Below are 26,776 nucleotides of genomic sequence, written 5' to 3'. Positions count from 1 at the left end.
TTTTGATGAATTTCATAATACAGAACTGTGAAGATTGAATTTGATTTTCAAATGCGAGGAAACAAGTTTAAATTTTCCGTCAGAAATGGGACGTCGCAAATACAACAAATGAACAATGCATTTAGCAGGTATTTTCCCATTGCGAGTTCTGATGTCCAAAAATATATCGAACCGATTGACTTAAAATTGAATGTTTTTATGACAAAAAAAATGCTTAGTTTTTTTTTTTTTTTGCTATGATGACAGTGCTTCACAGCGTATTTTGGGAAAAGTTAACATGCCACAGAAATCGGGCCCGAGGTAATACGCAAGGTTTCTTGCAGGTCACGCTGTTATACGTCTTTCCTTTGCACTCTTTTTTAATTTACAAAGTCGAATTAAAAATCCTTCATGTTACCAGAACTGAAAAAATGTCAAGCTCACACGACCAGTTTTAATTCTACATGCCAAACATTGAGGAAAAACCCCGCCATAATCCAACCTGTAAACCATGTCCTCCACTCATTTTGGGAGTACCAATATGGCGGCCAACTGGCTTTAACCCGCTCGATATGTATGCATGATCCAGTTTTTTTTTTTTTTTTTTTTAAAGATCAGTGATTACACGGACTTCTGTGACTTAATGAGTGCGGATACAAAATATTTTCAATCTGTGGATCAAATACGCCACGTGTGAATGTTAAAACAATCTCGACATACGTTACAATCACACTCATGTATAACGAAGCACGTTTCTCTTATGTCCTGCCAGTTGTCATCCATCCATCAGTCTGAGCCGCTTATTCTCACAAGGGTCGATCGGCGGAAATCTACAAAGGTTCAAAACTTCAGTCGATAAAAACCAAATTGCTGAGTTTTACGTTGAAAAGCCTCCATGGGCAGCCCGTTTTATTTCATTTTGCACTGTCCATACACAGCAGGGGGGGGGGGGGGGGCGACAATCCAGAGAAAAGACATTTAATATACATTATTTACTGTGAGACTCTGTAGCCATAAGTTCCATTCACGAAATGTATATGACAATTCATCTTGGTGACAAAGGAAAGGAGCGCTCTTTAGAAATCATGATTATAGTCGATCAATTGTCTACAATGAAGAGTTCTCCAGGAAAAAAAAAAAAAAAAGTCTATTTAAAAAATGTAGGCATGTTAATTTAGATGATCAAAATATTAGGTGTAAAAAAAAAAAAAAAAAACGAACCAGAGGCTGTACATTATTTTGTCAAACATTTAAAATGTGGCATCTAATAGCTTACAAAATATGCACTTCAAATTTTTTAACAGGGAAAAAATAGAATTCACACCACACATTACATAAAAAAAAAATCTTTTAAAAATTGAATCAAAGCTATGTTTTTTTTTGTTTTTTTTTTTTTTGTTTTTTTACAAATTATCTATTGTTTAGTTACCAGTAAGGAAAACATTTTGCTAGTCAATGAGATCTCCCATGTAAACCTCCTACAATGCCATTTGTCAAAAACGTCACCAGCTTGAGAACGAGGACGCGATTATCTTTTGGGGGACTCCGGCCGATCTTCGGGGTGACTCTTCTGGTGGGCCTTCAGCGTGCGCTCGCGGCCGAAGCTCTTGCCGCAGGTGGGGCAGGCGAAGCGGCCGACGGCGTGGGCGCGGGACGTGTGCGCCTCCAGCTGCTCGGGCCGGCCAAAGCTCTCGTCGCACTCGGCGCACGGGTGGGCCTTTCGGACCGTGTGCTTCTCCTTCTTGTGGACGCGCAGCTGCAGCGCGCTGGGGAAGGAGAGCTCACATTCGGGACACGCGTGTTGCCGTGTCGCCGTCGCCTCGGCTTTGACTTTCGTCTCCTTTGCTGCCTCGTCGCTGTCAGCCGCGGGGGTTTCTTTATCTGCTGCTTCACACTTGACGGCTGCCGTTTTAGGAGGGCGACCTCGCCTTGCGCCGCCCGCTTTTGCTTTTTCCTCCGCCGGGGCCGCCTGCGGCTCGGTGTCGGCCACCTCCTCCTCCTCGCCGGCCTCGTCTTTCTTCTTTCGCTTTCCTCTTTTCTCCGCGCCCGCTCCCTCCTCGACCTTGGCTTGCCGCCCGCGCTTCTTCGCCGGCGGTTCGCCGCCGTCGCACTGCTGGCCTTCGGGGTACTTCCGCTCGTGTTCGCTCAGCTCCGACTCGCTGTCGAACCCCTGGCCGCACTTCCTGCAGCGGTGGCTTTTGGCGGTCTCCTCCGGCTGCTCGGTGGGCTCGGCCTCGGGGCGAGGGTGGTGGGCCAGGCGATGCGTACGCAGCATCGCCGCGCTCCTGAAGGTTTCGTTGCAATCTTTGCACGGCAGCTGCTTCTCCGGACACACGTGCCTTCTGTGTGTTGTGAGCTGTAAAAAAAAAAAAAAAAAAAAAAGAGAACATAAGTCACACTGTAATAATGCAAGGATGAGAATTTTCCACAGATTTGCGGAATTCCGACCGTCCGCCAGCATGTATCGGCAACGCTCGCCGTGATAGCGGAAAACGGGATTGCCGTCTGTTTGCATTAAATTTGGTGTTTATGATAACGACAACATTCCGATTTCCGGCAGCATTTTGTCGGTATTTTCACTCTGATGTTAACGTTTCATAGAGACACATTCTGTTTACAACGGCGTAGTTATAACTTATAGACATACGTACGCATATGTTATTGAGCGGTCTGCACGTTTGCCAGTATGGTGAAAGTCTTGGCACAAAAAGATGACGATCGTGCCGTGTAAATTGATGAAAAGCACGGGGTAAAAAAAAAAAAAACTTTCAGATGGGCACGGCTTGAAAAAGTGTAACCGTGCAGATGATACCGTTTTCGTTCCTAACATCTCTAACCGAACACATACAAAACGTGGACGTTCCCGGCAAAGTGATGTGCATTGTGTTCCGATATGATCAGTTATGAAAGCTGAGGAGCAAAAAATATCCAAACCAGGAAACACAAAGGTAAGTTGGATGTAAATTTCTCAAATATTATATGGCCTTGTAGATTGCGCATTTTATAGCTCACTTTTATACATACATACATACATACATACATACATATATATACATATATATATAGTTGTTTGGACTCATATTTTAAGTAAGCCATGAGATGACTTAAAAGCCGATGGAAGAGTTTTGCTAATAGCTTCTCATTTTGTGCATTTTTAAAGTTTTTTTTTTATGTCCCATCATGTAGTGCAGGAATGTCAAACTCATTTTTAGCATGCCCACATTGTAGTTGCAGTTTCTGGCAGAGGGCCATTATGACTGTGAAAACATCAAAAGCTTGAATTGACCCATCACTCAATTTACACATGTAATTTAGGAACTAGTTTTGGAATCAGAAATCACGGGTAATGGGTTTTTCAACTATTGTTGACATTTGGTGATACAAAAATGCTCGCAATCTCTCGTCATCATTTATGACATGGTAATTGGAGACTTTGGTCCAGATTTGAACAAAAATCATGGAAGTTGACACACGTGATTTGCCTCGGCGGGCCACATAAAATCCTGCGTCGGGCCGGATCTAGCCCCCGGGCCTTGAGTTTGACACCTGTGATGTAGTGTGTTAGAATGACCCCCCCCGTCCAAAAAAACTGTTGATTTGAAAAAGGCTATTATCAGTTGCTAAAAACATCAGTCAATTGCATCCAAATTTCATTTCGGGGCCAGAACCAAGATTCAAACCCAGAACCTCCAAACTGCGCTGCAGACACGTGTTGCCTAACTACAATACCGGAAGAACGGAAGCTAATATTGGCCTCACTTCGGTGAATGTTCTGAAGCTCTCCTTGCAGTGGGCACATTTGAAGGGCTTGTCATCCTTGCTGTGTGTCGGCTGGTGCAGCGTCAGCTCCTCCGATGATAAAAACGTGCGGTCGCACACGTAGCACGTAAACAGCGTGTTTCCCTGGAGATGAACGACAAGGGAATAAAAAGATAAGTCGACAGTGGTTCAGTGAATTGCTTTTGAGGAAAATAGTCACTAGAAGGGTTGAAGAAGTAGCTGAATCCATCCATTTTCTTAGCCGCTTATCCTCACAAAGGTCGCAGGGAGTGCTGGAGCCCATCCCAGCTATCAACGGGCAGGAGGCGGGGTACACCCTGAACTGGTTGCCAGCCAATCGCGGGGCACATGGAGACAAGCAGCCGCACTCATAATCACACCTATGGGCAATTTGGATGTGGGTGTGTTTGCCCAGAGAAAACCCACACAGGCACGGGGGGGAGAACATGCAAACTCCACGCAGGCGGATCCGGGATTGAACCCGGGACCTCAGAACTAAGAGGCCGGCGCTTTACCAGCTGATCCACCGTGCCGCCAAGTAGCTAAATATAGCGAGCAAATCGCTAACGCTTGACTGTAAACCAGATCCTCTCGGTTTACAGCAGTGTCGTTCACGGAAGCAGTGCAGGGACGCGCCATTTCAACTATAGAACCTGCGATAAATGAAATATTGCAGAAAAAGATTCACAATTGTCGTTCTTAGAAGCACGACTAAATTCGAGGAAAGCTTGTACATTGGAGACATAAATGAAAAGCCTTCGTTGGTCTAGCATACGAAAAATGTCAATGGAATTGAAATGCCATTAATATCTTCCACTCACGATAAAATAAGCAATTTGTCACATTTTTTAACGGAGAACACTATATTGTATACAAACAAAACATCATAACAATGAAGAGATAATATTTCACAGTGCTCGAGTTAGTGTTATAACATTTCTGCACATCCTGTTATATTTGTGTTGATGTTTGCCTTTAAGGGGTGTGGTCTAGGAAGTGACAGGAGCTGTATGTGAGCATCTTGGCACCGTTGTGCTCTACAGTCACCCAGGCGAGTGTTTTTATTTTTTCATTTGTGTGTTTGAATGTTTATTCAATAAAAATGTCAAATTTCATATGTGATTGTAAGGGCATTACAGTTGGGTTTTGTCACATGACGTTCCACATATGAAATATGACGCGAAGTCCGAAGGTAGCTCTGGCCATATTCAGTCAACCACTAGTGCAATATGAATCAGAAATCCATATTTGGACTTCTGGGAGCTCGTACGTTCTCTGAGAAGAGAAAAAAAATTTACCTTTGGTTCCCCTTTAAGTTAGCGAATGGGATTTAGTGTTGACACTCAGTTCTGCTTTGCAGTAGACATTGCACATTATCTTCTTTTTTCAAACGTGAAATTATCCCCTTTCAACACTGCCATTTACACTCTCTTTCCAGCTGTCTTAATCCTACATGAATCAACCATAACATTTATGTAAAAAAATTTAAAAAAATCCATAGATCTAGCAAAAAAAAAAAAAAAAATCCTGTAAAATTAGGTTTGTACAGTTTAAAAACTTGCCGTCCAGCAAGAAATCAAAAAGTGAACCATGTTATGGTGAGGACAACTGTACAAATACTGTATTTTTTTTTTTTTTTACAAAAATACAAAATAACTGAATATACCGTAATTCTAGACCTACAGAGCGCGTCTGGTTATAAGCCTCGAGTTTAACGCTAGTGCGGCGCTAGCATGGGGCTAGCTTTCAACTCTTTCTGTGTCCCGTGGCTTATAACCAGGTGCGCTAACGCTAGCGCCGCATCACCACATAAACCGCAGGGTTGAAAGCGTGTGTGAAAAGTCTTGTAGGCCGGAAATTACGGTAACTGCCTATTGCTACAGAGCAAATCGTGGTATCTATGTCACAAAAATGTACTAGTGCAGCCAGTATTTCAAATAGCCTCTCAAAATATGAACCGTCGCTCATTCATTCTCACCAGTTTTCTCGCATTGTGGCAATCCATTTCTTCCATGACAATAGCACCACGTTTTTGCTGTTCACTACAATACTTAGATTACAGCACATAGCCAAGCTGACCTGGTTAGAATCACGCAAACTAAATGACTGAACAGACAGGTGAGCAGCGGATTAGCGAAAGCCCACCTGCTGAAGTTGTTGCTTGTACTCTTCCCGGTGGCTCTTCTTCATGTGTCGCTCCTTGGCTTTGGCATTGCAGAAGGTGATGAAGCACTGGAAACACTGCAGATTCTCATGCTGGTCTGAACGGAATGGAAGAAAAAGCAACACGAGCGCTCGGTCGTCTGTGTCGTGATCAATTAAAAGGTTGAACGCCCAGATGAGGCTTCATTGAAAACTGTTTCACATACAGTAAAGCCTCAGTTCTCGAACGTCCCCGTTTTGGAACAAATCGGTTTTCGAATGAAAAATTTGGAGATTTTTTTGATTGTTTTCGAATGAAAATCGGTACTCGAACGCCCCAGACAAAACCCGGAAATAACATATTGTGCGTGGCCAGATCAGTTGACCCACGACGCGCTTTCTTATTGGCAATTCGAACGCCCCCCGGACAAAAAAAATGGAAATGACATAACGCGTGCGGCGCAACCAGCACATTTTTGTTATTCTGTATAACGCAGCTTCTGAACACAGACCTGTCCCGGTAGTGACTGTTGTTTTTCCTTTTTAATCGAGGACCACCGTATTAAGCCCCAATCATGGATCCAAAGAAGGCAAGTTGGTCGTTTAAAGTTATTCTGCACTTTTTTTAACAAAATACTTTACAAGGCTGCGGGCCGAGTCGCTACAGATACGGCAATGCGCTCCCAGGCTAGCGTACTCTACAACTAAAGCATACATTTTAAGCAAAACATAAAACAAATTTCTTAAATTAATTTATTATATAAAGTATTTAAACGATACATGTATATCTACTATGCAGTTGATTATTTTTTAAAAAACGCTTTAAAAAGCCTCATATTTTAGGCTTGGAACGCACTATTTCTTTTTCCATTCATTGCAAAGGGAAACATCGATTCGGTTTTCGAACAAATCACTTCTCGAACCGTTTTCTGGAACGGATTGTGGTCGAGACCGAGGCATCACTGTATTTGCCGCAAATGTAAAAAACAACAATCAAAGGATAAAGGTGTGTGTGTAATTTAATTATAACTCTTTTTATGAAAGACGCGGAATGGTAAGAGAAGAGGATGAACATGCCCTTTCAGTGTCACTGTACCTGAAAATAATCACCATGCTCCTTGTGTGTTTTTGACATACTTGGTTAAATAAAGTTGATTCTGATTAATATATTCAATCGCTGCGAACAGATATGCTTGTCACGTGATCCAAAGAGTTCGTGCACTAAAACTAAGATCTGACGACGTGGACATTTTTATTTGAGTGCGTTGCACTAAGTCAGATGTCCTCTTTCTCTGATGAAGCATATTAGCGACACGTTAATACACCTCCTTATTTGCAAACAAAAATTGTTTCAATGTGGTTAAATCCAGCTGAGCCTTGCAAAGCATTTATTCTAAAACGGCACTCAAAATATGTTAAGTATATGATTGAAGGTGTTATGGTAGCAATAGTATGAACTCCCCCCCCAGAAAAATAATTCAAAATAACTGACTGTCAACCAGTTCAGGGTGTTGTCTGCCTTTTGCCCAAAATTAGCTGGGAAAGGCTCCAACACTTGCACGACCCTTGTGTGGATGAGCGACTTGTAAAATGGAATTTAAAAAAAAAAAAAAAAAAAAAAAAAATCAATGCATATTTTGTCCTGAAAATCGAAATAGGAGGCAAACAAAAGTGACACTAAAAATCGCAAAAGCTTTGAGTTTTACTCACAGGGTTGGGCGGTGGGTGCGAGAGGTCCATTCAGACTGATGGGGCGCTTGAATGGCTCCACTGGTTTTTCGGGAGCGGTCTGTGGCGGGGGATTGGGCAGACTCCGTCCCATCACAATATCTTCGATGTTTAAACAGTCAGAGTCCATCATGGAGTATTAAGAATCCACGGTGAAATCCTGTACAAAATAGAACCGAATGTGAAACAGTGACACAGATTGTACCCTTATTGTCACAATAACATTTAAAAAGTTTTTTTTTTTTCCCCCCTCTTTGTTAAGATTCTCAGTTATGCAGACTACCACAGAAATCTGCAGTGGTTGAATTGCTGCAGCTGGACTATTCTTGTACTGCTAGATCTATAAATCATAACTCTGTAGTGCCGTGCAAAAATAAAATAAATAAATAAATACATAAAAAAATCACTAGAGTAATTAATTTTAATCAATTTGGTGATTTTAGATTACAGCTAATAACCCCCCATCCCCATCTTAACATCTCCAAGAAATGAGAACATTTACATTTAAGAAAACAATTTACAAGACTTTATGGTAATAAGGTTGAAAATGGCCTTCTGAAAACTATTTTGTTCTGCTGAATGAATCTGTAAAGCTTCACTTTTGTACGTGGAATGCTGCAATAAGCAGTACCGTTTATTTGTTTATATTAATTTTTAGAGATACACCTACATGGGGAATTTGTTTTTACTCGACATCCGAAAACGTAAACATGTGCTAATAGGTTACGATAGTGTACAAATCAAAAGAGCGTTACATGATGTTAAATAACATTCCTAAGACCCCGAATATGAAAAAACACATAATTACGGAAAGTGGTTGAACTGATACCCGTATTACCTATTTGAAATATGTAAACTGTGCGTCTTTGCGGAGTATTTTATTATCTACTCAAGTTTCGGTTCACGTCAACACGCGTTGCAGCCTTTCCAGGCCGCTACATGGCCTGACTCGTTAGCATCATGTAAGCAAGCGTTTCCTAACGCTAATATGTACACTTTAAATGTGCACGTCTCATTTATGAGTACCGGAATATATTTTTGAGTCCACACGACGCTCGTTCGTGTTGACGTATCAGAAAATAGGTGCTCAAATTGCTGAATGCCAGTGCCGCGAATCAAACGTAACGCTAAACTAGCAAGCTAAGATATGCTAGTTAGCCGTAACAACACAGAATGCCGCTCAAACACTTTGCGTCTATCTCACTAAGTTTGCGCCCGTGGATGGCGCCTGCAAACATGTTGCCACTGACTAAACGATTAGCAACTACCTATAAATAAAGACTAGTATTTTGAAAAATCACATCACGATAAACAAGTACCTTACCTCAGACAGCTCTAGTTGGATTGACAGACTTGACCCCAGAGAAGTATTATTAAAAAAAAAAAAAAAAAATACGAGTCGGACACTTCCTGGTGCGAGATCAGCCGTTGGGACAAGTAAGATGGCGGCAGTGCCTACCTGCAAAATAAAGTACAAACAAAAAGGAACAGATTTTGGCCAAACAAGTTATAACTGTACGCGCGAAAATTTTAGATGTGTGCTTATAATTTGTCTAAAAAGACCGGAGAATCTTTTTTTGAAATTGTTCCGTTGTAGGAGTCATTTGATCACGTGACCAAAATCGGAGTGTTCATTGGACAATCTCGTTGGCGGCCTTCTTTTAAACTAAACGCTTCATTTCGACGTCCCCCAAATACACACTAATGGAAACTGGTTAGTGTTAGTTTGTGGTAATTTATTCACAATATATGTGTATAATGTTCTTCTTTTCCTTCCGGCTTGTCCCGTTATCATTTCCATTTCCATCTCCAATATATGTGTATAATGTAGTAATATATTCGCATCATAACATTCCATTCCAATACAATCAATATGCAATATTTTCCCTTTTCAGTTGTTCTCAACTGTTTCCATTTTTTCCACAAATTGATACTTTGAAACGATGTATATTTTAAACGTGGGGTAATATATTTGTAATCATAATATTTAATTCCAATACATTATGCATTAGGTTTTCCCTTCAGCAGTGGTCACAATTTTTCGATAAATCGAGACTTTTAAAGGGCATATTATAATTTAGACTCACAAAATCAAAGTGCCTCACTTGAGAATTGTATACAAAAATAGATTGAGAAAAATTAAATCAAAATTGATGCTATGGTGGATGAGTTGGGACATTTGCCTCATAATTCTGACCTGGGCCGTTTGTGGCTCTGGCCTTTTGAGTGGAGTCTCCATGTTCTCTCTATTCTGTTTCATTCTATTTTTTTTTACACCGCTAAAATAAAAAAATAAAAAAACATTTTAAAAACACTATTTGTACCTTCAAATCAATGTAAATCAGTGAGTACTGTCATAAATGAGCTTCTATAATTATTTTAACTACCTCTCTATGACCCACTCTTAAAGAGTCCGAGACCCACTTTTGGGTCCCGACCCACCAGTTGACTATACCCTGTTGGACTGTATTTGTTCGTTCACATTCCCTTATCTGACAAAAAATAGCATGCTTTAAAACATATTTTTTTGTTGTTTCAAGATAGCAAAAATAATCTGGTAGAGACAAACTAAGACATTGGCTTTTAAGTATTTAAAATGTGAATAACACATTAATAACCCGCTTATAACGAAGTACAGGGTTGGATCAGTTCCGTTTCCTGAACAACCAAATACGTTATTAATCTGCAGTAACGCAATCATAAATACAGTAAATATTTGCATGAAAAACATTGAGGCCATGGATATTAATTACAATAACCATAATCACAGGGATATATGATCGTCCCTTATGGTGCCAGAGATGAGCAACTCGTCTTCAAATTATTTAATTTCAATGTTTATAGAACTTATTTCATGAGAAAAGACAATTTGATCTGTGACAAGATGAAACAAATTTTAAAAAATAAAATATCCAGATGAATTCCATTGTCATTTTTTGTTGCGCACCCCCCTTCAAAGCCACTTTTCTTCTATGCAACTTTATCATTTATAGTCCAGACTCCCAATCTTTTGAAAATAAACTTTTGTCATATCAACAGTGGAACCAAAAAAAAAATCCATAATTATTGCATAAAAACATTGTGAAATGTTAAATAATAATTAAAAAAAAAACATTACAAAAGGAAATGAGTCAAACCCAACTCGTTCCGACAAGTACATACAATAAGACCTTCACATTTAACCCTAACCCATAACCGTATTTCTACACTTTTAATTATGACATACTATACAATTTCTTTTGTTGTTATTACCATACTTCAAGACAGAATAGTGCAAAAGCACCACATGGCCAGTGCTTATCATTGACAAGAAGGAAGAACCAAAAACAGAGCAAGATCACGAAGATTTATTTACAATTGTTTTGATCCAGGTTTTGCCCTGTTCACGCCTGTAGGTGTGAATGTGAGTGCGACCATTTGTTTCATTCTGTGTGGGCTGGCAACCAGTCCAGGTGGAACCCCGCCTCCTGCACGATGAGAGCCGGGATGGGCTCCAGCACTCCCGCTACCCTTGTGAGGATAAGCAGCTCAGAAAGTGGATGGATGGGCAATAAAGTACAGCATTTCGAAGGTCTCTGTTAAGAGATATCATGCTTTCATTTATTGGCCTGTGGCGTGAATATTAAAAATAACCTATTGATGCCTCAACGCCAAAAAAAAAGAAAAAAAAAAGAAAATGTCATGAGTGTCTGTAAAAACCTTTACTATGACATCTGAAGTGTCACCCCACAACACGTCGCCCGCATCAAATATCCATCCATCCATTTTCTTTGCCGCTTATCCTCACAAGGGTTTAAAGGACAAGAGTCCTGGAGGAGATGTCAACGTGCGGGGTAGACCCTGAACTGGTTGCCAGCCAATCGCAGAGCACATGGAGACAAACAGCCGCACTCACCATCACACCTACGGGCAATTTAGAGTGTCCAATGAACGTTGCATGTTTTTCGGGACGTGGGAGGAAACCGGAGAAAACCCACCCAGGCACGGGGAGAACACGCAAACTTTACCAGCTGGGCCACCATGTCGCCCTCTGATAAATAATAATTATTTTATTTCAATTTCATTTCAATTTTGTACTTTATTTCAAGACATACTATATCATGCCAGTGTTTAAATGGAGGCTCATTAGCGGTACCTATTAGCAGAGGGAGTCGGGGGGGAATACAAAAATCCAATTTGTAAAAACAACAAAATCTCCCGCTTCAATTATTGACCATTATATGAGGAAATGCTGTACAAGAATTATTACCGTTAACTTGGGAATTTCTGGACTTCAGTTTAGATTGTATGTACTGTCGGAGTACAAAAGAGGGGGAAAAAATGTTGCTAACTTCTGAGCTACAAGTACTGTTGTGTTTGTATCGCTGTTCTCAGACACCCTGACATTGTTGCCGTGAACTATTTATCACCAAAATAGCAACATACAGAAAAGTAAGACTGAACGGTCTGGTGCTAGGTACTCCCTGAACTTGCCTGACTGTGGAAATTCAAAAAGCAGTTGTGGTTTCGCGAGATGCAGAGAAAGACGCAGCACTTGAGGCACAGAACTCGCGAAGTCCTCTGACAGTCGCCAAACCGACACCTGCCCCCTTCGCCCTCGGCCAGTTGCTCCGGCCAGTGCCCCGATCCGTCGTACCGCGTAGCCGCGTCGGGGAGGGGGCTTTCTTCTACTGTCCCGGGATTAGGTGGGTCGGTTCTAGAGTTAGCTTTTGCCGGGGAGGGTTGAGGGAGGACAGAGTTCTGAGGGTCTGAGCCGCTGGAATGGATCAAAGCGTTGGAAACGGCCAGTCTGAAATCCATAAGTGACAAAGTGCAGACGAGGCCACCTGATCGCGTCTGTACGAGAGCCAGGAGTTGACTAAAGCCAAATCTGTGAGGTACCAGAGCACAGCGAGAGGCCAAACTGTCGGTGAGGTGGAGACCGGAATGGAGTAAAGATTCAACAAATCTCTGTTGAGGCGAGCTGCCGCCTGGGCTTTCTCGAACTTGTCGATGAGGGAGGCCATGTTCCTGTGACCGTCTCCCGCCGTGGACAGAATGAAGCCGCGGTGCGACCTGCGCAGCATCAGCTTGCCGTCCGAGCTCACGAACTCATCCCCGATCTGGCCCTGCGCGCCGCCCACCCGGCCGGCGCCGTGGATCCCGGCCACCAGGAGTCGCTCCAGCATGGCGGGAGTGGACAGCTCTTGCTTGCAGAGAAAAACGGTGCTGCCTTTGGGGACCATTTTCTCCACGGCATCCTCCTTGTCCGAAAGATCTACCTTGAGATCCACGTGCAGGAGCAAACCCTCAAATCCGATCAAGGCGGTGCTATGCAAGGCCAGCCTGTTATTGTCCAGCTTACCAGTTAAGGGAATCAAATACTGATCCACTGCATAGTCACCCTGTCTCCTAAATGATTGGCAGCCTTTTTGAAAGCGGCACAATAACGGGAGAACCTTCCACAAAGGGTTCACGGAGTCATTTGGCAATCCACTTTGGGCGCTCCTGTCGGTGCCAGTATGAGTTCTTTCACTTATATTAGGCGGACCTTTAGCGGACGAGGCAAGCTTCAACGACCGCGACAGCTGAAGGAAGCGGGGAAGCGCCATGGCCTCCGCAATCAAGGGCACTCTCGTCAAGTTGTCCCAGTAGAGTCGTGGGCTGGGAAACTGGAGGGGGAAGAAGTCAAATTCAATTAGCTCAGCTAAGTTTGGAACCTACCAATGAAAAACACACAAAGGAGAACCGAGATGAGCAAACCTTCAAAGTTCCCATTGCGATGTGGATCCCAACAAACTTGGCGACTTCCGCCGCGGTGACGGAGTCAGACGCTTGATTGGTGCAGCGGGAAATTTCTAACCAGGTGTCCCAGCCAAAATACCTGGAGAAGTACTCAAAAGGTTCGGTGGCCTCTCTTGGGGATTCTTGGAACACCCTTGACAAACCCAAAAAATGTAGGCGTTGGCACAATCTGAATATTTCAATCAAGTGTTTATTTTCTTAGTCTGAAGTCTAAATAGTCTAGTTTCTAGTCATTTCACAATTTTCCTGATTATTTTCTCTAAATCAATTTCATTCAAAGAGTCAAAAACATTGCCCCTTACGTTAGTGTTGTTACGTCTGCTTGGTGTGAGCAGTTCCCTTGGTTCTTGCCGAAATGAGCCAGGACTTCTGCCTCCGCGTCAGCGTGCGGCTGTGACAACTCCGAACTGCTCGCGTCGTCTTCTTCAGAACTCTGCAGGAGAAAGCTCCGCGTGTCCGGTGGATTCTGAAACTCTGCTTCGGCTGGAGGTTCAAGTTGTCCTTGGTTAACGTTTGATCGTTGACAACGAGAGAGAATGCTAACATTAAACTAAGTACAGTTCCACTTCCGATTGGGTATAGAGCTCGTGCACATGACGTCACTATTTTCACGGCGCCATCTTGTAGGTCAAACAGAGCTGCTCGACATTGTGGGAGACATCGAACCGGAGGAGAATATTTACAATACCCGAGACCTGTTGTGCTGTTGGTTGTCACGACAGACGAGACAGATATTCAAAGAGATCATTCTCTGGAATACCATCTGAAAAGACCAGAAAAGATTGATGGATTTCGGCAATTAAACATGATGGCTAGTGTCCAACCAAATACACAAGCGTGTGTACCAATCACTTAATTTCAGGTAGGAATTATTCTTAATCTCAAATTACGAAGTATTTATAATGCCAAATTTACTCATTTGAGAACAATGTGTATTTAAAAAAAAATAATTGGCGCAGAGAGGTTTAGAGGTGTGTGTGGCCGCAATACGCTTCCATGTACAGAGGAGCGAACTCCCCATCGTCTTTTTTTTCTTCCAATCAAAGTTAATGAATGCGAGAGAGGTCATTTGTTTAAATATTGGTATTTGTATTGAATACTAGTTGAAAAGATCGATGGATTCCGGCAAAGGTTAACGTGTAGCCGAATACGCTTCCGTGTTGACGAGCCGTCAACCCGTCACATCAAATTTATTTGAAGTATTTGTATACATCCAGACTTTTATACGCTTTCAAACTTTTCTGTGTAAATTTCGACAAATTACTCACCAGAACTATGTGTATATCCAGTTGTATAAGACAAGCGTAAGCGAATTAACAGTCCAATTTCTTATCGGCGTAAAAATCGACTTCGGTATTAAATATGGGTCCTCTATGCTTAGTCTCTGTCGTTTTTCCTACTACATTTGTTTCTCATCACCTTCTAAATGTTTATCGGCATCGGACAAAACTCTGGATGTCGTGCTATAAGACGTAAATTCGTGTCGTCTCCGGCGGACTTAGCATTGAACAATGCTCTGTTTGACTGGCAATATGGCGACGTAAACAAAAGTCACAAGATTTTATGACACACTGTATGTAGGTGCATGAGCTCTGTAAGTACAAACAAGTTAGAACCTATTTATTGATACGGCCCGTTTTTCAGAAACAACTGCATCTGTGGAAACTGAAGAATAGAAAACAAACCTTGTTCAAATGCAAAGTCATGAACGTCCATCATATCTGGTCCTCTCGAATCGTGGAGGTCTTGCAGACTGCCATCATCTGTGTAAACTTTCACAGTTCAAAACGTGTTCCGTCAGCCTCGATGCAGCGTAAACACGTCTGGAAACAGCCAGGATTCACAGAAACGACAACCTGTGGCCGGATGTAGTGTCTGTCTGACGTCGGCGGACGCATCTGGCCTTCTGTCGTTAGTGTGAGCGGCACCCAAGGGAAGCTCCCTTTCTTCCGCCTTCACCGGGTAGAAGATGCACTGCTTGTTGCTTAAGTCGGGGGGCGGGGGGAAGTCACTGGACTTTTCCTCGGTGTCTGTGAGCAAGCAAACATCATCAAGTTCTGCAGAAATTAAAGTCCCTGTAAAGCGACGGTGTGAATTTGAAACACCCCAGAGAAGCCTGCCAAATTTCAATGAATACAAAAAGTGCTATAGATATGAAATTAGGCTTCAAAACGATGACAAATCGAGATGCCCCATCAGGATTCAGACGGTGTGCGTGTGTCCGCTGGATGAACTCAAAACACACCTAGCACAACTTTTAATTGTCACTCAAACACATGGGTGTGTCTAGGATATCACTATACAGGTCTAAAAATATATCCGGTGGCTGGAAATTTTCCAACCGAGTTGTTTTCCATGGCACATCGGGAGGCTAGCTTGTGGGCTAACAGGTTTTTGGATGCCAAGGACTGGCGGTGGAGGTCATCCAGTACGTCACCACCTCACTTGGTAATGTGTCTGTTTAGGGGTTCACATAAGAGGGACACTTCAGGAAAGTTCAGGATCAGAATCAGCTTTCATGGCCAAGTGTTTAAAAACACAAGGAATTTTTCTCCGGCAGTCGGTGCTGCGCCGGTACGACATTCAGAACAAAGAACAAGGAACAACATCGCAACAAAAACAAAGAACAAGAGACATTTCTGTTTATAGAAACTATTCCTTATAAGACGTGCAAGGTGTAAAATCTATATAGATAAGGCATCATTTAAGTCACGATTGGTGCAGACGTTGCTTTGTTGACAAATGTTATCGCCGTCGAGGTCGTATGGCGATCAGTAATTCATACTGAGGAGGCAAAACATAAAACCTGTATTAGATTTTGGACCAGAAGTTGATCAACTCTGAACTGTAAAAGGTTGGTTCAGGTTTGTTTGCACGTCCGATTAAAAGTAACAGCAGATTTGACAAGACCACAACATGAAATAACTTCTGAAATCAGTACTTACGGGGGCTGGCGGGGTTTCGATCGGTGACTTGTTCCGCATTCCATTGGCTGTGTCTGCTATCGGGTGTGGACCGGGAGTCATCATGGAGGACTCTACTCTCCTGCTTCACCAGAACCGTCCGAATGTCTCCGTTCTGCTGTGGCTGCATGCCTGCTCTGCCGCTCTCTCTTCGACTCAAGGGTGCGCCGAGCAGTGGATCCGATGTATTCTCTTCAACCTTGATCAGTCTTTGAAACTCATTCCCAGGAGTGCGCTTCAAACCCTGAAAATTATTCGTACATACACAAAACATTTGACGATTACAGCTTTGAGTTCACTGAATGTTGGGTTTGTTGGTGCCATTTTTGCAACGATACATTCCACAACAGAGAAGAACTTTATTAAAAATCTTACCCGTCTTTCGGTCTGCTCGGGAGGCTCCCTGTTAGGCAACCCGGGTTCGGCCGTGACAGTCTTCTCAATATAAATCCCTGGAGATGGCTGACTCTCCCTGTCCGACTCGCCCCGAGATACAGCGGATTCGTCCAAAATAGGGTGTGTTGGGGGAGTATTTGTGGCATTAGAAGGACCTCGATGGGGATCATGCCCCAGATGAATATCAGTCAAGGAAGTCTGTGCAGTGGTCTCATCGTCATTCATTTGGGAATTACTCTTGACATTTTCGTAAACGACCTGACAATCCTCCTGTTCCATCTCCAATAAATCTTCCGAAACCTCATCTGGTTTCAAACGTTTCCTCGACATCTCATCCACTTTTAGATCCGTTCCTCTTCGTCTTTTAACCCCACTACCTTTATTGGTTTTCTTCTGGACTGACACCTCTTCTTCCTCATCTTTAAGTCCGTTTTGATGCGTGGCGCAAGGCACCGGCTGAAAACGTCTCACAATTGTTGCATGATCACTGGTTGTTTTTTCAGAGCCACCTGCTACGGAATATGCATCTTCAACAGAAGCCCTTTGGGGAAGGTCTTCATTCTCTTTCCCGACGGTAACAACATCTACCCCCAAAAAAGCATCCCCCGTAATGTCCTCTCCTATGGGGGCCCGGTGTTCAGATTCTAAACAGCGGTTCTTGGGCATACGTTCTTCTTGCCCTTTGTCTACAGACACCACGGATTGATTTTGCTTCATTTGAGTTGTGCCATCTAATAAAGGATTCAAATTAAAAGTCTGGTTCTGGATCTGATCTAATGGTTTCAGAGAGCCCGGAAGCTGAACACTACCTTCATCGGCAGGCAGAGTAGGCAAAGACGGAGAAGGAACCAAAGCAGGAAAGGAGACAGTTCGTTCCCTGTCCCCAAATGCAATCTCCGGTTCAATATCCCAACCTGTGGTGGGATTCGTCAGGTGAATGACTCTTTCTTGACAGCCGACATCTAATCTGGAGACTCCCTCAAAAATGTTCCCATTTGTGTACATAAGTTCAGGACTTTCTAAAATATGCACCATCGTCTTGTGCTTCTGAAGGGAGGCGACTTCACCGAATGTCTCCCCGCAGTCTTTACACTCTAAAGCTCGCTTGGAGTGCAGGGAGGTTATCACCCCTTCAGTCTCAATGTTGGAGGAAGCTTTGCGTTTCCGAACGGTTTTTGGCTTGACGAGCTGGGCTTCAGTTGATTGATGGGATGCATTTAGAAATGAGAGCAACGACATCTTTATGAGTTTCCCTTTTTTCTTACCAACATTGCTGGGATTGTTTGCAGTCTTGGTTTTAGGTTGTGCCCGGTTGTTTTTGCGATGCTGGGACGCGTTTTCCCTCGGTGATGTTTCTTGCCCAGATGTTTTGGAAGGGTCCAATTTGTGAACCTTGAGCTGGGGCTGCATATGACCTTTCAGCAAAAGGAGTGAGTCTTGTGTTATTTGTGGGCAAAGTGACTCTGGTTGGCTTTTGGGTCGTTGTTTTTTTGGACTCACGGTTTTTTTCTTTTGTTTTCTCTTTTTATCCGTCATCTTTGTGGCCTTCGCGTTCTTGGGACCACCTTTTTGCACTATTTTAGGCTGCAGTTTCTTTTTAATTGGAGCCTTCTTCTTTGCTTTTTTATTTTTATTGGCAATTTTCCCCTTCGGTGATGAAACTTTACTCCCTAATGGACTTGATCCGACAACGACTCCGGGTTGTTTTTGGGGAGATTGGCATTGTTGGGAAGGCACTTCTTGTTTTTTGCTTTTCTTTTGTGGTCTAAAGTTAGCAAGATGAGACTTTGTTCTTTTGCGTTTGGCTGGTTTGCAAACACTTTGTAAATCTTCATCGAGTATGGACCCGATTAGTTCTTGCATATAGCCTTGTATGATTAAGGCCCTGGCTGGCTTCCTTTTGCGTACTTTCACAAGCTCTTGAGCTGACATTAAATTCACAGGTAACTCTGAGGCCTGTGGTGCCTGCTTGCCAGGGGATTGCGAAGGACCTTTCTTTTTAGGAGACGTATCCATGGCATCAGACAGACTTTCCATCTGATCCTTGTCCTCCTTGAGATCAACCGGTGGTTCTTCATCTCGTGAAAGCTTCTCTTCGGACCCCTGGGTGGTTCCACAACTGGGCAATGAGTCCACCTCATCTTGACTGACATTTTGAGTCTGTGATTGAGCAGTCTCCTGTGAGTTAGCGCCAGGTTCTTCTGAAGCCTGTGCGGGTGCATGTAATGACGCTAAAGTGGAACCTGAGAGATGTTGCTTGGTTTGGAAAGATGTCAGGTTCTGCTCAACTACAGGCCCAAACAATTGGACTTCGCTTTGTAAAGATGTCAAGTTCTCCTCAACTGTAGGCCCTAAAGATGGGACAGGTAGATCAGTACTCTGCTCATTTACAATATTTTGATAAGAGGTTTTCTCCAGTTCTGTGGTTGGTACCAGCGGGGGCGGTAGGATTTCTGGTTGTTGCTCATTTTGTGGTTGTTGCAGCTCAGGAGTTGTTTCCAGGATAGGGGTTAGTTCTAATGTGACAGCTTGCTCAGGGTCTTGCCTAAGATCTGTTCCTTCATTTTGGAAAATCAATGGCTCAAAGGCATCGGAGTATGTTCTATTAATCCCCGATTGTGGTTGACTTTGATGCATCACCTCTCCCTCTGGCTCCAATCTGGCTCCAAAGGTCAAGTCTGGGCAGGGGGTGATGATTAACTGTCCATCAGGCGTAATGGGTTCAAGTATGATTGTTTGCTCCATTGGATCACACAAGTCGTTTGAAAAGTCTCCTTCCACTGTCACCACCTCCACTGGTTTCAATCCCACCGGATGTGATTGGAGCGGTCTGAGGTTGACTGAATTGGACAGCTCAGAGAGTTGCTGAACTTCCAGTGGTGGGGCATTCGGAGGCACTTGACCCAAAATCACAACTTGGTTTACTTTCTGGACATTTCCCAAAGATTCAATAAGACGGCATATTGGCTCGGTGTCGATATTGCCGTCTACTTTCTGGAGTGGCCCGTTGGGCTCCAATTCCAGCAACGACGGTTGAGGAACAGATATCGACATGATTACCGGAGCGGACGGTTTTTCACGTGACACTCCTTGCGGGGGTTTATCGAACAAAGCGAGTGATGCACCGTGCTTGTCTCTGAGATGACGAAGGTGTGCGTTGAGACTCTTGAAGGTGGCCTTGCATATGGGGCAGGGGTACTCGGATTTTGAGGCATCTAAAGATGAAGAAAGCAGAAATAAATGAGTTTATGATAGACTTTACGCCGCTAATTCTCCCTCGCCATGTCGCATGCAGCTTCACCGCCTCACAGATTTTTAGCGATGGCGTAGCTGCCAAACGAGCGGGAGCATGTAACGGTAGTTTCTGGTACAGCACACGCTCTTGGCTCAGCCCCACCAAACTAAGAAACACGAGGTGATTCCATTCTGTACCTTGACCTAACTTAAAGGTCTAATCTAGAGGACCTATATTGTATTTATATATCACACAAACCTAGCTAATTTTTCATTAACATTTTTTTTACAAATTCTCAACACAACAGAAATGAAATAAATTGGGGCCAAAGCGCACATTTTCTTGGTAATCCGAATGCCTCCGATGTCTGTTTCAAACCGAGGCTCTGTTGAAGCTGCTTCCGTGTGACGTCATGCCAAAACAACCCCAGGACAGAAAATGGCTTCCTACATAGACAATCACACATGCTGCGAGTGGGGATCTAGAGGAGATAGACAGCAGTGATGAAGACGTTTTGATGAAATGCTCTGTGGAAGAGAGAGGAACTGAAGGAGGAACTTTCTTATTCTTCCCGTCTTTGAAAAACATCCCATGTAGGTGTAATTCAACCATATGTGTTCAATCTGGAGTTCACAACACCAAGGACAGGATTTGGCGAGACCTGACGAAGTTCACGTGGAACTTCGCACCCAAAACACAGACTGGTAGGTAGCGCAAGAAATCTACGTACACCTTACTGACGAAATAATCAAATTCAAACACGTTTAAACGTCCGATGCTGCTTGCACACAACAGTGAGTCGTTTGTTGTTGTACTAGCGACTGAGTCGATGTAAAACCAAAATCGAAACCTTCGGTATTGTTCTGCGTTTAAAGATTTTGCCCGTATTTTAAATAATGCACCTAACACTTGAGAGCCCACACCGCAGTAGTCGAATTTCAGGAAGACCTCAGAGCCAACAGTACACGAACTTTATACAGTGTCCAAATTTGGTCACCTCCAAAACATCACATGGATACAGATATTAGCTGACATATATCTTAAAACGAGGTAGATACTTGACAATACTAAACAATTGAACACGTACGTACGTACTTGCTACCGAAGCCAAGTGAACGCTGTACCGGGTTTTCAAAGCAGTCCTCCGTGAACTGCTTGGAACATATTACTGTCCACTTTGATTTGTAAGTCCAATGCGCCCGCTTTGTCGTCACAAACCTGGTCCATAACCTGCCTATCCGTTCATGTTTCGGCCATTCGTGGAAGCCGACTCCGTCAGCATTTGACGCAGAACAGCTGTATACGACACACTTCCTCGATCACCATCCTTGCTAGATTTTTCACTCTCTGGCTAAATGTTGTCTTGACGTGACGTCACATTCCGGGAAGTTCCAGAACTTCCCAAATCTAAGTGACATTTCGGACAAAGTCTCAAGACTGACTTGGACGCTAATTTATTTGAGAATTTTTTAAACATTTTTGTTCTGTAACTTTAGCTACGTTTGCATGATGGCCAAATAAAATACAGGTCCTCTGGATTAGACCTTTAACTCACATTTGAATGAGTCGTACATGCAGGACAACCCTGCTCAAGCCTGGCCTGTGACACACTTGAATCTGGTGCGCTTTTATTATTTTCAGTGAGAAAACACAGCACTGACGCGCACCTTTCTGTGTAAATAAACTATATAATCGCTACGTTGCAGATTTCATCTAGTGCGGGACCGGTCTGGAACGTAACCCCCAAGATCAAGGAGCGATGACTGTACTGTACAACTCAATACTCTCTCTTACCAAGCTGTTTCTTCTGTGGCGCCTTGGTTGCGGCATCTCCCAGTCCCGGGGCGCCTGGCTGCAAGTGCGACTGCATGTGTTTCCGCAGCGTTTGGGACATGCTGAACCGGTTCCCGCACTCCTTACAGACGTATGGCTTCTCTCCGGTGTGTACGCGACGGTGGTACTTCAGCAGCGTCATTGTTTTGCACGTTTTGCCACAGTCGGGACACGTGTAACCGTCCTGCCCGATGTGCACCTTGGTGTGCAGTTTGAGGTCGTACAACCTTTTGAAGGCCTGGGTGCATAGAGGGCACTTGAAGGGTTTCCATTCATCGTGGGTTTTCTGGTGGGCCCGGAGCTCCGTGGAGTTGGTGAAGTGGCGGTCGCAGTGGTAGCAGGCGAAAAGCGAATTGCTCAAGATGCACTGCTCGTACTCAGCGGGGTGGCTCAACTTCAGGTGGCGCTCTTTGCTCTTGGGGTCACTGAAGATGATGTGGCAATCGACGCACTGCAGCGAGAGCTCCGATGCTGAAAAGCAACCCGGGCTTGTTTTAGAACAGAGGGAAGTTTCAAAGAATTACCGTAGGAGCTGATATGAGAGCACTAAGGTTTTTATTTACTACAATTTGATTCATTTTCTTCTGGATTTTGTTTTGAAAAGCACGGGTGAAAGAACCCAGTTCCCCATCTCCACTATACAGTACGCAATGTTGATGGCGCACTGCTTGCTACTTCTGATGCGCCACAGATGGTGGACCAGGAAATCCTCAAACCTATCCAGAAAAAAAATTGCGTGTGTAAAGAGTGCTACAGTTTTTGTTTTTAAGGGTATCTTGAAAAAAATGTGAGATGTTATTTAAAAACCTGGAAATTATTTTAATTGTGACCGCCTTGTTGATTTTACCTGGGCGTTTTATGTAAAAAGTTTGATAACGAACATGAAACTGGAAGTGAGTAGTTCACGCGTGTATTACGTACCATTAGAACTGTGAAACAAAACAATGGACCTTTCCGACCTGTCAATCACTCGTACAATAATAGCCAATCAGATAGCCGCATCGTCTTAACCCCTGGCTTGACACGCCCCTCTCGCCCTATCGTCCCACATGCAATGCTGGTTGTCAGTAGCGTGCGCCTGGAAAAGTTAATCTTATGAAGTAAATGGCCCTCAGATGCATGTGGGGAACGTGCAATTCTGATGAAAGATATCCTGCTAGGTTGCAAGGGGCCCGCTTGATTCATTTCCCAAAGCCTAAAACGCAGTTGACGAAGTGTCTACGATGGATTAAGGCTCGCGGAAGAGCGCACGTACAACTAAATGTGGACAAACACAAGGCTGTATCTCTGTAGGTAAGTGAAGAAGAAGTATCTTCTCTGAGTTTGATTGAATTATTGTCAGTACAGAACAACTTTCACTTTGTTAGTGTATCACTGACCAGGTGAACGAAGTGTGCTTTATGTTTTATGCCGAAGAGTCGGGTTAGTGATACATAAATGCGCCATGTAATGCAAGAGAAATGTCTAGTTTCCTATTTGTATCACATCACACAGAGCACTGGGTTCCATTATGAGCAGTCAAATGAATACACCCACTCACTTCTAAAGACCACAATGATATTACTCGTGATCTTTCCGAGTAAAAAGTACTCACCCTGCTTAAACATGCGCAGTACGATTCCAGTATTTTATCCTGTTGGATTTCAATGTGACGTTCGTGAGGCATTACATTTTTTTTTTGCACCGATCGCCAACATTTCGCCGTAATTCTGACATTGCGTCCTGGTCCATCCAAAATCTTAATTCCGCGTACATATCCTTGCGTGAAATAGTTCAGACCTCTCTTTAGAACTCTCTTGGACGAGTCTGACGCGTTTGGCAAACAAACACACCCCAATATTATCTGGAATACGCGATAGAGAATCCACTTCAAACATGTTCTGTTCAATCGCCATTTTGGAAGCTTGCGGGACATGGATAAGGGGGCGGGGCTTAAGGTCACCATCGGAAAGGTCCATTCCATCAGCTCAAATGAAACTGTTACCCATATATGAAACTACAGCATTATGATCATCTTTACAGAGCTCCACTATCGGCGTGGAACGAAATGTACTCGTTGGATTTTGTGGGAATATTTTTAATCAATGGATTTTTTATTTTTATTATTTCTCACAACATGAGTGACTCTCTGTTGTATTGGACATCCACTCTACTGTGTAGATACATATATATATATATATATATAAATACTTTTGATTGGTGTCATTATCATCTGCTTTTTGTAAAAAAGAGTAGTGGAAAAAAATGGATTCAGATCGAAATCTGGAGTTTTCATTTTAAGGCAACGTCAACAGAGATTAGTGTGACCGAAACGACACGCGCGGACGTCGAGTTACGTACATGTGAGCGGCATCACCACCGGCTTGGTCATGTTCATCTTCAGAGGATCGAGCACGGCTCTCTGGCAGGAGTAACGTCTGTCCTGTTTCTTCGACTTTTCTCCTTCGGTACCGTCACCTTTTTTCGACTCTGATGGAGGATTTGTCTTTGGACCCTGATCGAGCGTCTTCTCTTCAACGTCGTCTGAGGGTTGGACAGGGTTGTAATCGTTTCCCAGCGTTTTATCAGTTTGGGTCCCGTTCATCTCCTCCGTCGAAGTATCCCTCCCTTCTCGTGCAACGGCTTCACTCGGCGCCGCCTCAGTGGAAACCGTACGATTGTCCGACGGCTCCGGTGCGGTTCGGGTGCTCACCGGGTCCGGCCCGCTCTCGTCCTGGGCTGGGCTCGGCATGGCTCCGCCGCAACGCTGTCCGCGCCCGTCTCTGTGGATCAAGAGCTACCCCGAATAAGACAACTGTTATTAAACTGAAGAGATTTTAAATCGTCGCAAAATCAGCATTTCCCCATCTCCACTCCCTCATTGCATTATTACCTACAATGTTAGTTTGCTTGCTGATATATTTTATTCCAGGGAACAAACGCAAATGTTGATTTCTGCTTGAAATTTGTCCACGATGTTCAAGGAAAGAGCAGGTGGGATTTAGCTACATCGATTACTCGCTGGTACGCGTGCGACTGATGCGCAAACGTTTCATAAATACGATTTTTTTTTTTTTTTAATTGCTAGCTAGAATTGCAAGCGAATGACCTACTTGTGTTTATTGTGCGCTATCCAGATGGCTACGGCCAGGAGAATGAAGGGGATCGTGCGTTTGGATTACAAAAGACGGGAGATGGGAGCAGCTGTCGGGACATCGAGAGGGAATTCTAAATTCCATTTATTTACATCAGAAAAGTGATGGGAGTAACCCCAATACTTAAACATAACGCGACCGAACTACACATGTATAAACAAAGTATCCTTATCCGGGCAAATACATACAAAAAAAAATGGTAGTTAGCATTCATTCAGTGATTCATTGCGATATTTATTATACCGGCTGTAAATCCCTCCGGGGGTTAATTAATATCCCGTTAGCGGCGTTCGTTTGCGAAGTGTAAAATAACGAGAATACGTGTAAAAATAATAATTTGGGATGTTACCTGAGTTGGGTTACGCACATAAACATCACGACGTCCTCGTCGTCGAACAAGAAAAAGCCACAGCCTGCCTGATGTCACCCCGGAGGGGGGCGCGGGGGTCTTTCGGTACCTAGCAGCTAATTACTGCCCCCTACTGGACCGGAAAGTGAAGCGAACCGCTTAAAAAGCCTCTATTGCATCCATCCATCCATCCCTTTTCTGTGCCGCCTATCCTCACAAGGGTCGCGGCCGTGATGGAGTCAATCACGCTCATCATTTTAAATTGTCTTCAGGCAAAAAGAAAAAAAAGCCACCGATCTACGCATGCCCAGAGGTATGTATTACAATATAAATATAACAATTTAGAGTTAAAATTCCATTGTATAATCGTAAAAATTGAATCTTATCACACCGGCTCAGTCCACACTTCCCTTTACTAGATTACTTCCCATGTACTAACATACATTTTTGTTCCTCAACATTGACATTTGAATCCCTGTTTAATGCTAATTTCTTTGCACTATATTACTAATACAAAAGTCTGTATGGATGAACCATCTTTTTAGATGCCCATTTCTCGAGTGCGTATCCTGTTTTGAGTCGTGTGAGACTCAGCATCTGACTCCGCAATGAGCACAAGTACACCTGAGACCAGGGGTCTCAAACTCGATTTACCTTGTGGGCACTGGTGGCAGAATCTGGCCGATGCACATGCACGCATACGCAATTTTGATTATTATTTTTTTTTAAATCCCATCTTCTCAAACTTCCTTTTTTTTTTAAACACAAAAATAAGACACTGGTTTAAACAAGGCGGCACCGTGCGTCGGCTGGTAAAGCGTTGGCCTCACGGTTCTGAGATCCCGGGTTCAATCGCGGTCTCACCTGCGTGGATTTTGCATGTTCTCCCCGTACCTGCGTGGGTTTCCCCTGGGTTCTCCGGATCCGCAAAACACGCAACATGAATTGCCCTTAGGTGTGATTACGAGTGCGGCTGTTGTCTTGTCTTCATGTGCCCTGCGATTGTCTGGCAACCACTTCAGGGTGTACGCCGCCTCCTGCCTGTTGACAGCTGGGATAGGCTCCAGCAATCCCCACGACCCTCGTGAGGAGAAGCGGCAAAGAAAATGGATGGATGGTACATTGTCTTAGTCAAGTAGAAACTGGCAAGAATTGTCTGTTCATCTTGTTTGAGTCTAATTCAAGTTTTAGATACTTACAGTGAAGTAAATAAGTATTTGAGCAAAAAAAAAAAAAAAAAAAAAAAAAACTCTCCCAGGCAACGCTGCTGGAAATTTCACTCACTGGAATGCTTCTATGCTTGTATCAAGTCCCGCTGATGTGATTGGTGGGTTCATCAGCTCCGCAAACAGCACTGTTAAAGTGCCATTCAATAATTAAAAAAAAAAAAAAAAAACACATGACGGCTGGACTAAAACTTTCATATTAAGGTGTGGGCCACAAAATACTGTCT

The 26,776-nt window shown here is 43.5% G+C and overlaps 2 protein-coding genes across 4 annotated transcripts; both read right to left on the bottom strand.

The window, feature by feature from the left end:
• Positions 1–952: 952 nt before the first annotated feature.
• LOC133501014 (zinc finger protein 574-like) lies at positions 953–9,089 on the bottom strand. 3 transcript variants are annotated; one of them, XM_061820382.1, is made up of 5 exons: positions 8,954–9,089; positions 7,612–7,789; positions 5,905–6,020; positions 3,739–3,882; positions 953–2,335 (listed from the first exon to the last, which is right to left on the bottom strand). In XM_061820382.1, the coding sequence occupies exons 2-5, from the start codon at positions 7,760–7,762 to the stop codon at positions 1,508–1,510; spliced, it is 1,239 nt and encodes a 412-aa protein (XP_061676366.1). In that variant the 5' UTR covers positions 7,763–7,789; positions 8,954–9,089; the 3' UTR covers positions 953–1,507. The 3 variants fall into 3 exon arrangements, with proteins under 3 accessions (XP_061676366.1, XP_061676367.1, XP_061676368.1); XM_061820383.1 differs by lacking the exon at positions 8,954–9,089 and adding an exon at positions 8,656–8,849; XM_061820384.1 differs by lacking the exon at positions 8,954–9,089 and adding an exon at positions 8,468–8,628.
• Positions 9,090–10,216: 1,127 nt separating this feature from the next.
• Positions 10,217–26,477, bottom strand: LOC133501003 (uncharacterized). Its single transcript, XM_061820356.1, is given in 11 exon segments — positions 10,217–12,458; positions 12,461–13,280; positions 13,372–13,546; positions 13,716–13,896; positions 15,099–15,176; positions 15,270–15,443; positions 16,359–16,620; positions 16,752–19,987; positions 21,802–22,311; positions 24,181–24,616; positions 26,218–26,477. Coding segments are annotated over 11 exon segments (6,297 nt in total). The 5' UTR covers positions 26,266–26,477; the 3' UTR covers positions 10,217–12,081.
• Positions 26,478–26,776: the final 299 nt, after the last annotated feature.

The sequence above is a fragment of the Syngnathoides biaculeatus genome, chromosome 5 (assembly GCF_019802595.1).
Source record: "Syngnathoides biaculeatus isolate LvHL_M chromosome 5, ASM1980259v1, whole genome shotgun sequence".
NCBI classification, from domain to species: domain Eukaryota; kingdom Metazoa; phylum Chordata; class Actinopteri; order Syngnathiformes; family Syngnathidae; genus Syngnathoides; species Syngnathoides biaculeatus.
Note: the sequence above shows the minus strand (reverse complement) of the source record. Positions and strands in the feature narration are given on the sequence as shown.

Excerpts from the sequence above, each read along its gene's own strand:
- LOC133501014 (XM_061820382.1), bottom strand. The coding sequence starts at position 7,762 with ATGATGGACTCTGACTGTTTAAACATCGAAGATATTGTGATGGGACGG. Across the intron at positions 6,021-7,611 it reads CGCACCCACCGCCCAACCCT|ACCAGCATGAGAATCTGCAG; the intron begins GTGAGTAAAACT and ends CATTCCGTTCAG. Across the intron at positions 3,883-5,904 it reads ACAAGCAACAACTTCAGCAG|GGAAACACGCTGTTTACGTG; the intron begins GTGGGCTTTCGC and ends GTTCATCTCCAG.